The 12,730-nt window shown below is 63.2% G+C and overlaps 1 protein-coding gene across 1 annotated transcript in view; it reads left to right on the forward strand.

Annotated features, from left to right (window-relative positions):
* Positions 1-12,651, forward strand: part of SSBP4 (single stranded DNA binding protein 4) — a gene marked incomplete at its 3' end in the record, with an annotated part of 14,918 nt that extends 2,267 nt beyond the window's left edge. The window contains exons 2-15 of the mRNA XM_011990390.1: positions 6,390-6,462; positions 6,792-6,853; positions 6,938-7,022; positions 9,869-9,958; positions 10,673-10,732; positions 10,818-10,887; positions 11,025-11,095; positions 11,172-11,239; positions 11,576-11,621; positions 11,717-11,752; positions 11,846-11,900; positions 11,997-12,067; positions 12,159-12,237; positions 12,623-12,651. Coding sequence (XP_011845780.1) covers positions 6,390-6,462; positions 6,792-6,853; positions 6,938-7,022; positions 9,869-9,958; positions 10,673-10,732; positions 10,818-10,887; positions 11,025-11,095; positions 11,172-11,239; positions 11,576-11,621; positions 11,717-11,752; positions 11,846-11,900; positions 11,997-12,067; positions 12,159-12,237; positions 12,623-12,651 — 895 coding nt within the window. The remainder of the gene's footprint in view (positions 1-6,389; positions 6,463-6,791; positions 6,854-6,937; positions 7,023-9,868; positions 9,959-10,672; positions 10,733-10,817; positions 10,888-11,024; positions 11,096-11,171; positions 11,240-11,575; positions 11,622-11,716; positions 11,753-11,845; positions 11,901-11,996; positions 12,068-12,158; positions 12,238-12,622) is intronic.
* Positions 12,652-12,730: the final 79 nt, after the last annotated feature.

The following is a 12,730-nucleotide window of genomic DNA, read 5'->3' on the forward strand; positions in this document are numbered from 1 at the left end:
AAAAAAAAAAAAAAAAAAAAGTGCCTAGGAGGAGGGGAGTCTTGTCATAGCTGATGGTGGACTTGCAGGATCCTTGAAGTTGAGCCACCTGGAGTGACCCGGGGTGTGGAACTGGCCACCCAAGCAGAGAGGAGGCTGGGTCAGCGGGGAGGGGTCCCATGAGGACCCGCCTTGAGGGCCAGGCCAGGAGGGAGGACTTGAATGTCTGGGTGCTGGAGAGGAGCCCCGGATGTTGGCTGAGTGTCCCCGTCCTACCTCTTCTGCCTAGGCTGACTTGGGATACCCCACCCCTCCACAAAGATGCCTGTCCCCTCTGCCCAGCCTCTGGGTCATTTTGGAGAAGTGGCTGTTCTGGCCAGAAGGTGGTAGGCAAATGGCTGCACCATCAGGCCTCCCTTGTTTGTGTGCAGTTAGGAAGATGAGCTCCGTTTCCAAGCACCCTCAAACCCAAAGACTTTTCGAAACTGGCCTCTGGCTCCTGCTCAGGTTGGAAGTAGGAGGTGTCTGCCATGGTCACCCCGGACCCCTGGTCTGTCTCCTGTGTGTCTCCAGCCAGCTGCTGGCTCTGGAGGCGACCACCCACCCAGTGGGAATCAGGATCGTTCACTGGTTCAGCATATCTGCCCTGGGTGTCCCAGGGTGTGGCAGTCGGGAAGGCAGGGTCTGGTCGGGATGGCAGGGTCAGTGGCCCTGAAGAAGCCCCCACCCCAGCAGGGAGGCAAGTATCCAGTTACCTGGAGAAAGCGAAGTGGGTGATATATAGTGAAGGGTGAGGGGATGTCAGGTGGAGGGCACGGCAAGTGCAAAGGCCCTGAGGTGGGACCAGGAAAAGGAGCTGAGGTTGGGCCCAGGTATAGGAAGAGGCAGTCTGCAAGAGTGCCAGATGGGCCACAGTTGGTTGTGTGTGCAGAAGTTGCTCTGGCTCCCAGGTGGAGTGGGGCTTAGAGGGGTCAGGAACAGAGGCTGGGAGTCCCTGGGGATGTGGACACAGTTGTCTCAAAGACAGCTGGGGAGGCCGGGCATGGTGGCTCACGCCTATAATCATCCCAGCACTTTGGGAGGCTAAGGTGGGTGGATCACTTGACGTCAGGAGTTCGAGACCAACCTGGCCAACATGATGAAACCCAGTCTCTACTAAAAATACAAAAATTAGCCGGGCGTGGTGGCGGGTGCCTGTAATCTCAGCTACTCTGGAGGCTGAGGTGAAAGGATCACTTGAACCTGGGATGCAGAGGTTGCAGTGAGTTGAGATCGTGCCACTGCCCTCCAGCCTGGGTGACAGGGCGAGACTCCATCTCAAAAAGAAAAACAAAACAAAACAAAAAAAACGGCGAAAGAGAGCTGATGGCAGCCTGGACCCAAGTAAGAAGGAAGAGATTTCATAGGTTTGAGCTGGGAGTGGTAGAGTGAGGGGTTTAGCTGCATTCCTGGCCCCCTTCCCTTACTGTCCTCCCACCCCCCAACCTGCCCAGCAGAGGTGCTCTGGGGACTCAAGGCTCTCGGAAGTCCCTCAGCTGCCAGTGGGGAGGCTGCGGGGCCCTTCTTTGGCCAGAGCCAGCCCGTGTGCTTCCATTTCACGGAGAGGGTCTCGTGTAAGTGTTGGTTTGGAGGTGAGGTTCCGCTATCAAAGAAAGCCTGGAGAACACCAGATGGCTGCATCCCCCCATTTCACCGAAAGGGACACCAGGGCCCTGGAGAGGAAGCCACCTGATGAGGACTCAGCTTCTTTGGCGCAGATGAGCTCTAAGAGGCAGCCCCAGGCCTCAGTTTCCTCATCTGAAATGTGGACGACCCGTCTTTCAGGATCTTTGCAAGGACTGGGTAGGAGTCCGTAGGTGGAGCACCCACTGGTGCAGCCACTCGGCTCTCAGGAAGTATCCACCACAGGCGAGCCACTTCCTGCTTCTGGGCCTCGGTTTCCTCCTCTGTGAAATGGGGTGAAGGGGTCACACTGCTCCAAACCTTGACTCTGCAGCACTGCACTTTTCTTCCTGCACTGAGCCTCATGCCTCCTTCCTTCTGTCTCTGGCCCCAATCCTGAGCCCCTTCTGGCTGCCCTTGGAGCCTACAGGCCTTCCCGGCTCACGCGAGGTCTCGGCCAGCTGGCTCCAGGAAGGGACCGAGCACCTGGTGGGTGCCTGCCCTCGGGGGCTTGCAGCAGATGGTGGTGACTGCGGAGTGCGGGGGCAGCAGAGTGGGCCAAGGGAGGCTGGGGTCTGAATAGGCCACCCGCAACAAGAGTGGGGTGTGTATATCCTTCAACACTCAAGCGCTGCCAGGCAGGTTGAGAAGAGGTCCATGAATCACAGCCATGGTTGGTGTCGCCTGGCAGCCCATGGGCTTCTCCCAGGCTTGATTTTGACCCAGCACATGGATGCCGGTGGCTTGTTCATCAGCCTAGCAGGAAAGCCAGGGATGGGATTCACAATTGGACATGGTCATTTTGGCCGCTGGCTGGAAATGGCTATGAGGGGCAGGTGTGGAGGGTAGTAAGGAGAGGCTGCCACTTTGCCAATAAGCTGCCAAAGGCCCGGCCTTTAGGGTTGGCACAGGGGAGGGAGAATGGCAAGGGTTGGAGGGTCCCTTTGGGGACAGCAGTGAGACCTGGTGACAGATGGCACAGTGACAGAAAGCCGTAAGTGGCAGGTGTCTCCTGTCCCAGCAGCGTCTGTGTTCAGGAGGGCGCTGAGCAGGGAGCACCCATTGTGGCCATTCTCGGTAATTATGGTAACTGGCGTCATTATGGAGGTAGCTGTGGTATATTTCAGGCCACCAGGCGCTAGCTAGCACCCCATCCTGGCTCTGCTTCCCTGTGTAGCCTCATGCTCGCTCCAGGTCCAGGCACCCCATGTCCTCCGGGTCTTGTGTTCTTTCTGCAGGGAGGGCTGCCTGCTGCTCTTCCGGGTGCCTCCCCATGTTCGTTTCTGGCCACCTGCCCGTGTGGCACAGGGAGCCCTTGTAGGCGGCAGGCCCTGAGAGGTTGTGCGGACCCAGGGCAAGTGGCCCGTAGGGGGCACAGGTGATTTGCATCCAGAGCCCTTCCCTATAACTGAGCTCAGGGCCCCAACCAGTGGCGCCCCCAGACCTGGCCCCTAAAGCCGTCCTCTGGGAGGGGAGGGCTTTGTAGGTCCCAAAACTCCTTGGCCGAACAGCCAGGCTTCAAAACTTTTCACACAAAACAATAACAACCCACAGTTCTTCCCTGGAGACTGAATCCTGTTTCAAATAAAAGGACTAATGTGGAAAGGAAATCAGCGAAGTCAGAAACTTCCTCTGGCCTCCCATCGCTCCCAGGAGAAATTCCCAAATCCTCAATGTGGACAGAATGGCTGCTGACCTTCATCAGTGCTTACCCCATGGCTCGCCTGATCCTCCCGGCATCCCAGGAGGGGGTCCCCGGGCCGGTTTGTTCATTCACTGGGGTGACTCGGGGCCCAGGATGCCCAGCTCCATTGTAAGGGCGTCACAGTGAGCGGACTCCGAGTCCCCACCCCGCCTGAAGCCACATTCCATCGGGGGCGAAGACAGAGACTCTCAGAGGGGGAGATGGAGCAGGGTGTGGGCTTCCGTGTGACAGGGAAGCCCCTGATAGGTGACACTGGAGTCTCTGGGCGGAAGTGCCCTAGGCAGGGAAACAGTGCACAGAGGCCCTGGGGTGGCAGAGCAGCCAGTGTGTGGGTTGGGGTGAGGCAGCGCACAGGAGGGTTTGCACAAGGAACGTGGGGGTTGGGGGAGCAGTGCCTGGAGGGGACTCTGTCATAATCCAGGTGGGAGACGGTGGGTGGCCTGGCTCAGGTGTGCAGTGGAGGTGGGGAGAGGGGCCTGAATCAGATTTCCTTCAGTGTTTTTTTAAATGCAGTGATGTTTGGGGACAGCTGGGTGGATCTCATGCAGGTGCACGCCTGTGCGCACACCACCAGAGGCTCCTTGGATGGGATGTGTGTGTAAAGGCCAAGCTGAAGGGATGGGGGCTCAGGGTGTCGAGGCTGGGTCAGTGGATCAGTGGATCCCAAGTTTGGGGAAGGTCAGGCCATAGCATCCTCTGGACAGCCCCTACTTGAAGGCGTCATCAAAACAGGACGGGCGGCCACACAGGGAGAGCAGAGGAGAGGACAGAGCTGGTAGCCAACGGGGCTGGAGGCAAGAGGACAGCAGAAGAGGGCGGGGTGGGCTCTGGGGGGGCCACCTCCTGGGTTAGGTGCTCATGGGGACAGTCAGGGAATGGGAGACAAGGCAGGTAGAACCCTTGGCAGCCCCCTCTTCAGGACTCCCCCTGGGCCTCTTGGACAGCCGTGCCCTGGATGTGGGGTACTCAGAATGCAGCCTGTGCAGGATCTCCCGCTGCCCCCGCCCTCCTGGGGCAGCTCACCAGCGTTCCCACAACTCTGTCTTACCCCACGCTGGCGTTTCATGCCCCCTGCTGTGACCCCCCAGTGGCTGGGGTGGGAACTCTCTTCCGCACCTGGTGGGTGAGTTGGCATTGGGCTCCCCAGGCTGGTCGGTCTGCCCCTTGAACCTGCCCAGTCTGGCCTTGTGTGCTCCCCTTCCACTGATGGACGCAGGCCTCTCAGCCACTAGCCACAGGGAAAGACTCAGAAGCCTCTAGATGGGCCAAGGTGCCACAGAAGTGAGCTAGATAGGCGGGCGTGCAGGCCGTGGGGCCAGGAAAGTGGAGGAAGAGCTGGTGTGGGAGACTGGAGGGGTGTGAGGTCAGGATCTAGCAGGATCTGGGCTGGGGGCACTCTCGAAGAGTGGTGTGATGATGCAGGGCTGACCACTGGGCGCTGTGTGTCCTGCCCCATCCCTGCCCCTGGGGTGGCCTTCACAGCTCACATGGTATAGTGTGAGCCTGGTGCACCCCGCCCTGGGCCGCCTCCCCTCCCTGATGCCGCGCCACTTGCCTTTCCGTAGCCTCGGCGCCTTCCAGCCTGCCACAGAGCTCACTTCTCTTGACAGGTATTGCCTGTCTCTGTCTCTCCCCTCAAGAACGTGGCCTCCAGGACAGGCTGGGGGTGTGCATTGCTCAAAAGGCACTTCATGGATGCTGGACGAACTAATGAAGAAGTGAATGAATGAAGGAGGGGAGGCAGGATAAGATCTGGGGCAAGGGCAGTGCCCTTGAAGACCAGGTGGGGGCAGGAAGTCCTCACGTTCTCTAGGGGCCGGGGCAGGAACCAGAGGGTTGGAAGTCTGAAAGGGACCTGGGGGACATGATAGGTGGTGGGTGCTGGGATTGGAGCAGCCTGACTGAGAGGGAGCAGAGTGTGAGTCAAAGGAAGGTTATTTTAGGATGGGGCCGGCAGCCAGAGAGGGCGGCGCAGCTGAGCCGGAGGCGGCTGGAAGGGCCCCCAGGCCTGCCTGCTTCTCGCCTCTAGGGCTCAGCCTCAGGCTGGCCCTCTGGTACCCTGTCTTGAATCCAAGAGTCCCCCAACCCCCAGCAGACCCTCATGGGTCCCTAGCTGGGCAGTACAAGAACTCTGAGAGGGGGCGGCTCATTCCAGGGAGGTCCAGAAGGGCTGGTGCCACAGAACTGGGCGCCCCTTTGGATGAGGGCTTTGTCCTCTGCTCTCTGGTGTGGCAGCTGGACTGGAGTGGGGTGGACAGTGCGGCCTCTCCCTGACCTGCAGAGGGCCGTGCTGGAGCCACCTGGCTGGGCGAGGGTGGCCCAGGTCCAAGCTCTTGGGGTACGCAGTGGTTGAGAGGGTGAGTCCAGGGGTCCCTGGCAGGCTGGGGACTTGTGCAGAGCCCTGTGGGCGTTTGGGTAGGGTGGCACCACTGCAGACGTGGCACTGCGGGCCCTACCTCCCCTGGCCCCCCACCTCCATTCCCCAGACACTGCCCCAGGGTCAGCACTGCCCTGACTGGGGACAGTCTGCAGGAAGGGTTGAGGCCACCACAGTGGATGGGCAGCGACCCTAAGGAAGAGATGGGGTCCAGGGAATGGGGGGGATGGCAGGGGGAGGGCCCCTTCCCTCCTTCCGTCCTGGGCCGGGAAGGTTGGGGATGAGTTTGGGTGTGGGCCTTGAGCACACTACATGGCCCAGGGTGCCCACTGGTCGCACCCACCCCGCACATACTCAGGAATGACACTCCTCTGTGGAGAAGTCCTCCCCAGCACGGAGGCCTCTCTGAAGTCACAGTGTTGGCAGGACAGGGCAAGGACTTGGTCCTCGAGGGAGTGCGGAACACAGCCGAATTCGGCCTGGAATTGGGGGTCAGGGATGCCTGGGAGGGGCCTGTAGGACGTGGATGGATAACTATGAGCTGTCCCTGCTGAGCAGCTGGTGGGGAGGCCACCTTTCCACCTGCCCTCCTGAGAGGTGGAAGGGCTTTGGGGCGGGCCTTTGCCTTGGAGAGCCTGAGCCCCCTGGACCACCTTGCCCCCACAGGTTGGCGCTGTATGTCTATGAGTACCTGCTGCACATCGGTGCCCAGAAGTCAGCCCAGACCTTCCTGTCTGAGGTAAGCCGCTGCCTCCAGCCTGGCCCTCCCTCCCCACCCACACCCCAGGGGCCTCCTCCATTTCCACTGGGGATCCAGGGGGTGGGCCCGCGTTGCCACTCTGATGGCCCTGGGAACTGAGGATTCGGCAGGGTCCGGGCCCGGGCTGGCATCCAGGCATCTGGTCCACATGCCCAGTCGGGACCTGCCACACATCCTGGGGCCCTCTGCCCACCCAGTTACCCTTCCCTCCCCACTCCATCCCTGCCCAGATGTTCTCTGGGCACCCTGCTGCGTGGTGGCGCAAGGTCAGGTAGGGCCACCCCCTCACCACCTTCCTTTCCCTGCAGATCCGATGGGAGAAGAACATCACGCTGGGGGAGCCCCCCGGGTTCCTGCACTCCTGGTGGTGGTGCGTGCTGGACTGCTGTGGGTGGACTGTGGAAGGGGGTTGAGGGGGTCACGTGGAGCAACCGTCTACCCCTGCCGCCCACAGTGTGTTCTGGGATCTGTACTGTGCAGCGCCTGACCGGAGAGAGGCCTGCGAGCACTCAGGCGAGGCCAAGGCCTTCCAGGACTATGTGAGTCCCAGCCCCAGGGACTCGGGGACTCCAGGGTGGGAGGTCTGCTGGGCCTGTGGCAGGGTGGCTGGGGAGGTGGGGTGGGGGCTGCACAGCTAGAGGAGGGCTGGGAATGGTGGTAGTTTGGGGTTGACAGGAAGAGCTGCAGCTGCCACTCAGGCTCTTGGCCACTTCTGGGGGTCCCTCCACCCTCCCCTTGGTCCAGGGTCATTCACAGAGTAAGGGAAAGCTCTTTTCACTGCACCACGCTTCTGAGGGTCCCCACAGCCCTCCCACCCTCCTCGGGATACTGGGTGGGTGCCATTTCCCCGCCCCTCCTGTGAGCCTGCCTAGAGATGGGGGAAGCTCACTGCCTTCCTCCTCCTTTGCCGTGTGTGCTTTGGGGGTCACTGCTGCTCCTCTGAGCGGGGAGCCCCGGTGGGGGTGCCCGATGGGCCAGGCACTAGGACAGTTTCTGACCTTGCCGGGTACTTGGAGCTGCCCACTCCCTCTCTGCTGTCATTTTCCTTCTGGGTTAGAAAAGGTCAGAGGCCTGCCTGGAGTGGAGGCTCTGCCTGGCTAACACCAGGGGATGGCAGCCTCCTGTTGTCATGGGGCAGCAGATGGCAGCCCTTCCCTTCATCCTGTGCGCTGGGCCACCTGGCCCCCTCTGTTGGGTCTGAGGGGGAGGTGCCGGCTCTGCCGGTGGGCGGCTGGGGGGCGCCAGTCCCGCCCACTCCCTGCCCCCTGCGCGCCAGAGGGCAGGTTTCAGCAAGGCAGAGGCGGCCTGAGGGGTGGGGCGCCCATGTCTCTGAAGATGCCTCCAGCACACTGCATGGGAGCTGGGCACGCTGAAGCTCTCCTGGCGTCACTGCTGTTCACCCCCATGGTGTCCCACTGCTCGTGTGTGGTCCCCTTGTCCTAGTCCCGCTAGGTCTGGAGCCCCGGGGGTGTCTGGAGCTGTGGACTTGGGCGACTCTGTCCCCATCCCTGCCGTCTGGGTCTAGCATCCTCTCTGGGCGCCCCCGCCGGGCCAGGAGGGCGGAGCTGGCGAGTCGGCGAGAACGCGCTTCCCAGGCGCGCAGCGGTTACCATGGCAGCACCGGCGCGCGGAGTGTAGACCGCAGGGCCCAGGGCGGAGGCCGCCCAAGCCCTGGGGTGACCGAATCCCCGTGGGGACTCGTCATGCCGTGCCGTCGCTTCCGTTGCTCTCACTCTCACTGGGGGCACCCTGCCTGCCGAACCCGCACAGAGGTGGCCCCTTCTTCTCGTGCCTTTCTCCCGCCCTCTGAGTGGGGTGCTCTGTCCGCCCCTCCCCGGCTCCAGGCCGACCTTGGCGTCTCCAGGAAACGCCGGAGCGCCCAGCCCATCGCCATGGCAACGCGTGCCGGGCCGGCTGCTCTTCAGGGATGATTGACGTAGGGGGTCCGGCCCGGGCCAACCGCCAGGGAGGGCGCGCCGCCCGGGATTAACTCCTCGGAGCCTAGAGTTGGGAAGCTGCGGAGCGCAGGGGGCCGGGGGGAGGCTGCGGTGGAGCCTCTGCGACCAGGAAACGCTCAGGCACCCGCTGTGGCCCGAGAGAACCCCCTCCCTGTGGGGTGGACAGACACAGGGCTCAGAGGTGCCCCCTGCCCACCCTCCGGGAGTGGACCGGAGGGGCCGCCTGGGAGCGCAGCTGCTCCAGGCTATTGTGTTTGCGGGAGGGGGTGGGGTGGGGGCCCAGAGGGGACCTGGCAGTTTGTAACTGAGAAAGTGGCACAGGAGTGGGGCCCTAGGGCACGAGGGCTTTCGAAGGATTTGTTCTGGGCCTTGGGAGTGCTCTCCGTCATGGTGAGCTTAGGGGGCTCCTTCCTCCACCCCCTCCCCCAGCTTAGGACCCTGGCGGGAGGCTTGAGGCTAACCTCAGAGAAGAGGCCAGCCCGCAGCCCTACACGGGGAGGGAGGATTTCTCCTGGGGCTCTGCTCTAGGCAGGGGACCCCTCTCAGCAGTCCCTGAGGACAGGAAACGCAGTGTGACTGCAGGCAGAGGGCTCAACTTCTCTGAGCCCAAGTGGCATCAGTTAATGCCACAAACACCTGAGCGTCCCGATGTGCTGGCTTGGGCCAACCCCAGAGAGTCCCTCCCCTTGTTTTGGGGGGTTGGGGTTTGGCCTGGACCATACAGAGGCCGGGAGAGAAGTTCTCCCCTCCCTGTCCCCAGAGGTGTCCCTTTGCCCTCAGAGACCGGGCCGCCCTCCCCACCTCACATCCCCCTTCCCACCTTCCCCCTGCCAGACCCTATAGGCCCCATAGCAGACAGGTCCACAACTTGGTCCCCGACCAGGCCTGGGCTGCCACCAGAATTTCTGGCAGATACAGGAAGCCCCCTCTAGCACCGTGTCTTCTCCCCTTCTCCATCTGAGAGAGGCTGGGGGAAGGGAACCCCACCCCAGAATCCTGCTTTTCCCCCTCCCTCCTGGACGACGGGCAGGGTGGGGTGGGGCAGGGGTCCACAGCTGCTCTAAGGTAGAGCCTTCAGGGAGGCTCTTGAAACTGCCGGTATATTTGTGTGTATGTTTATTTGGGGTGTCCTGGGTAGAGCTGGGGACCCAGCTGAGCTGTCCTGCCAGCCAGGACGATGCAGGGCCCGTTGGGATGGGTCTGGAGTCGGGGGCAGGTCTGTGTGAGATGAGGGCAGCACTGGATCCTGGGTCCTACAGGGTCTTCAGACCCACAGATCCTCAGGCGACAACCCCAGTGTGCTTACTGACCAATGCCAGCTGGCTGTCCCATGGGGCCAGCCACCTGCAGAGAGGAGGGGGCACACCCCAGGTAGGAAGTGTCCAAGTGCCCTGACCTGGCCCTCTCGGTTTCCCGCACCCCTACAGAGCGCTGCAGCTGCCCCCAGCCCTGTGATGGGGAGTATGGCCCCAGGTGACGCAATGGCCGCAGGCCCCATGGCAGCTGGCTTCTTCCAGGTATGGCCCAGGCTGGAGTCCCCTGGCCCCCAACTCTGGGTGAACATGCGTCTGAGGATGAGGGTCCCACGTGGGCAGAGGTCATGAGGCCGGCAGGCTGGAGATGGGTGGGAGGGTCCTCTGTGTGGCAGGTGTGCCCAGGTGGGCCTTTCAGGGGCCAGCGAGGGAGGGCCCGAGTGCAGTGGAGGGTGGGTGTCTGCACGCTTGGCCTGTACATGCGTGTGCACAGGGTGCTTGGGGATGCAGTGGCCACAGTGGTCCTGGTGACCACTGGTGCCTGAGTCCTGCCCTCAAGCCTTCCCACAGGGTCCCTGTCCCATAGGCTGGCCCACCCCTCTGCCTCCATGGAGCCCCTCCCCTCCTCAGCCAAACCCAGTAGGACCTCATTCCCCCCAACCCACCTGGTTCTGTCCTCCTAGGGCCCCTCGGGCTCCCAGCCATCCCCCCACAACCCCAACGCCCCCATGATGGGGCCTCCCGGTCAGGTAAGCAGCTGTGGTGCCTGCCCCTAACACACACACATCCCCTCCCCCAGTGCCACCCCCTCCTGCCCCCAAGCCATGATGTCCTGGCCGGCTGGCACCGCCAGGCTTTGCTGACTGGTTCTGGAGGAGGGGGCTCCCCAGGTCGGGGGTCCCCCAGCATAGCAGGAATGGGGTAGCTTTGGGAGCCAGAGGGTGGGGGGAGGTGCTGATCCCCACCCACCTCTTCCAGCCCTTCATGTCACCGCGCTTCCCAGGGGGCCCCCGGCCCGCCCTGCGGATGCCGAGTCAGGTGAGAAAGGGATGATGGGAGGGGGGCAGGAGCTGGGCCGGGGAGAGAGCACCCCACACTCAGTGCCGCTGCACCCCCTCTGCAGCCTCCCGCAGGCCTCCCCGGCTCCCAGCCCCTCCTCCCTGGCGCCATGGAGCCCTCCCCAAGAGCCCAGGGTGAGTAGGGAAGCTCCAGCCCCTATCCCCCCATCAATCAGAATTCCAGCTCTCAGAGCTCTGACCTTGCTGCCTCCCTGCTGTCCACACTGGGTAATGGTCCAGGTCCGAGTCCCCTTCCTTCTGCCCCACCCCAGGGCATCCGAGCATGGGCGGCCCAATGCAGAGGGTGACGCCTCCTCGGGGCATGGCCAGCGTGGGGCCCCAGGTAAGAGTGGAGCCCTGGTGGGTGGGGCTTTCGGGCTGTCCCCGGTCTGCCCCTCACAGCCCCTTTGCCTCCGCAGAGCTATGGAGGTGGCATGCGGCCCCCGCCCAACTCCCTTACTGGCCCAGGCCTGCCTGCCATGAACATGTAAGACCCTCGGGGACCCCCGGAGTGTGCAGTTCACAGGCCACCACTAGCTTCATGGCTGGGTCAGCTGGGGCAGGCCCTGAATCCTCAGGACAGTCTTGGATATTGTTTATTTCATGGCCACTGAGGGGAGACAGGCCTGAAGTAGCAGTTAGTCCCCCGGGGCCAGTGATGGGTTGAGATTGGAACCTGGCCGCTCGCGGTGGCCACTTTTCCAGCAACATCTGCTGTGTGGCCTGTCTGGGGACACAGTGGAGCAGGGTGTGGGGGGTGCGTGGTGGGGGCTGTGATCCACATGGACTAGCCCCGGAGTCTGTCACCCACCGTCTCTTCCAGGGGCCCAGGAGTTCGTGGCCCGTGGGCCAGCCCCAGTGGAAACTCGGTGAGCCTAAGGCTGGGTGGGCAGGCCTGGGGTGGGGTGGGAGGGGCACTGGGCGAGCCGCCTGGCTGACTGCTCATAGCTGCCCCTGTCCCCAGATCCCCTACTCCTCCTCATCCCCCGGCAGCTACACGGTACGTCTGAGCAAGACTGGGCCACCCCTGGGCAAGGGCTGTGGGATGGCAGATGAGGGACCATTTCTCACGGTTCCTGTCTCCTGTGTGCAGGGACCCCCAGGAGGAGGTGGGCCCCCTGGAACACCCATCATGCCTAGCCCTGGAGGTATGGCCTAGGCAGAGGCGGGGTGTGCTAGGGTGGGTATGGTTGGGGGAAACCCCGTCACACCTGGCACCCTTCCTGTCCCCTGATCTCCCCCAGATTCCACTAACTCCAGCGAAAACATGTACACTATCATGAACCCCATCGGGCCGGGCGCTGGCAGGGCTAATGTGAGTGGGGGCTTGCGGGGGTGCTTCTCGAGGCGGTGACCCCACTGAGGGAATGGGTGGCCCGAGACCCACGCTGTCCTCATGCCTGCAGTTCCCGCTCGGCCCTGGCCCGGAGGGCCCCATGGCCGCCATGAGCGCGATGGAGCCTCACCATGTGAACGGATCCCTGGGTGAGTGGGCGTCCCTGCTCCTGCCCACGCTGCCTTCCTGCCTTCCGGGCCCGTGCGCTCCCTGGCTGCCTCCCCTCGCCAGTCAGCCCGCCTGTCAGGTGGAGGTGTCTAGTGGCGCCCTGAGCCCCCCGGGGACCACTCAGTGACAGGGTCTGCCCCCACCTGGAGCGGGATCCAGCGACCAAACCAGGGGATGCACTGACCGCCCCTCCCCCCAGGTCCAACCCTCCACCTGGCCTCAGTCCCGGGGTTCCTGGCGGGCTGTGCGGGGTGGGGGCGCGGCAGCGGAGGAAGCTCGCGAGGGTCTTCGGCCCCTGGAGGCCGGGGGGCCTGGCGTTCTGGCGTCAGCACGTCTGAGCCGGTACCCGTGTCTGTCGGTCCGCAGGCTCGGGCGACATGGACGGGTTGCCGAAGGTAAGGGGGCCGCGCTCCTGCGGAGAGGGGGGACCCGGGAAGGGGTGGGAATGGGGGGCGGGGCAGGGAGTTCCGCGCT

This window comes from Mandrillus leucophaeus, unplaced genomic scaffold (genome assembly GCF_000951045.1).
Source record: "Mandrillus leucophaeus isolate KB7577 unplaced genomic scaffold, Mleu.le_1.0 Scaffold11, whole genome shotgun sequence".
Lineage (NCBI taxonomy): Eukaryota > Metazoa > Chordata > Mammalia > Primates > Cercopithecidae > Mandrillus > Mandrillus leucophaeus.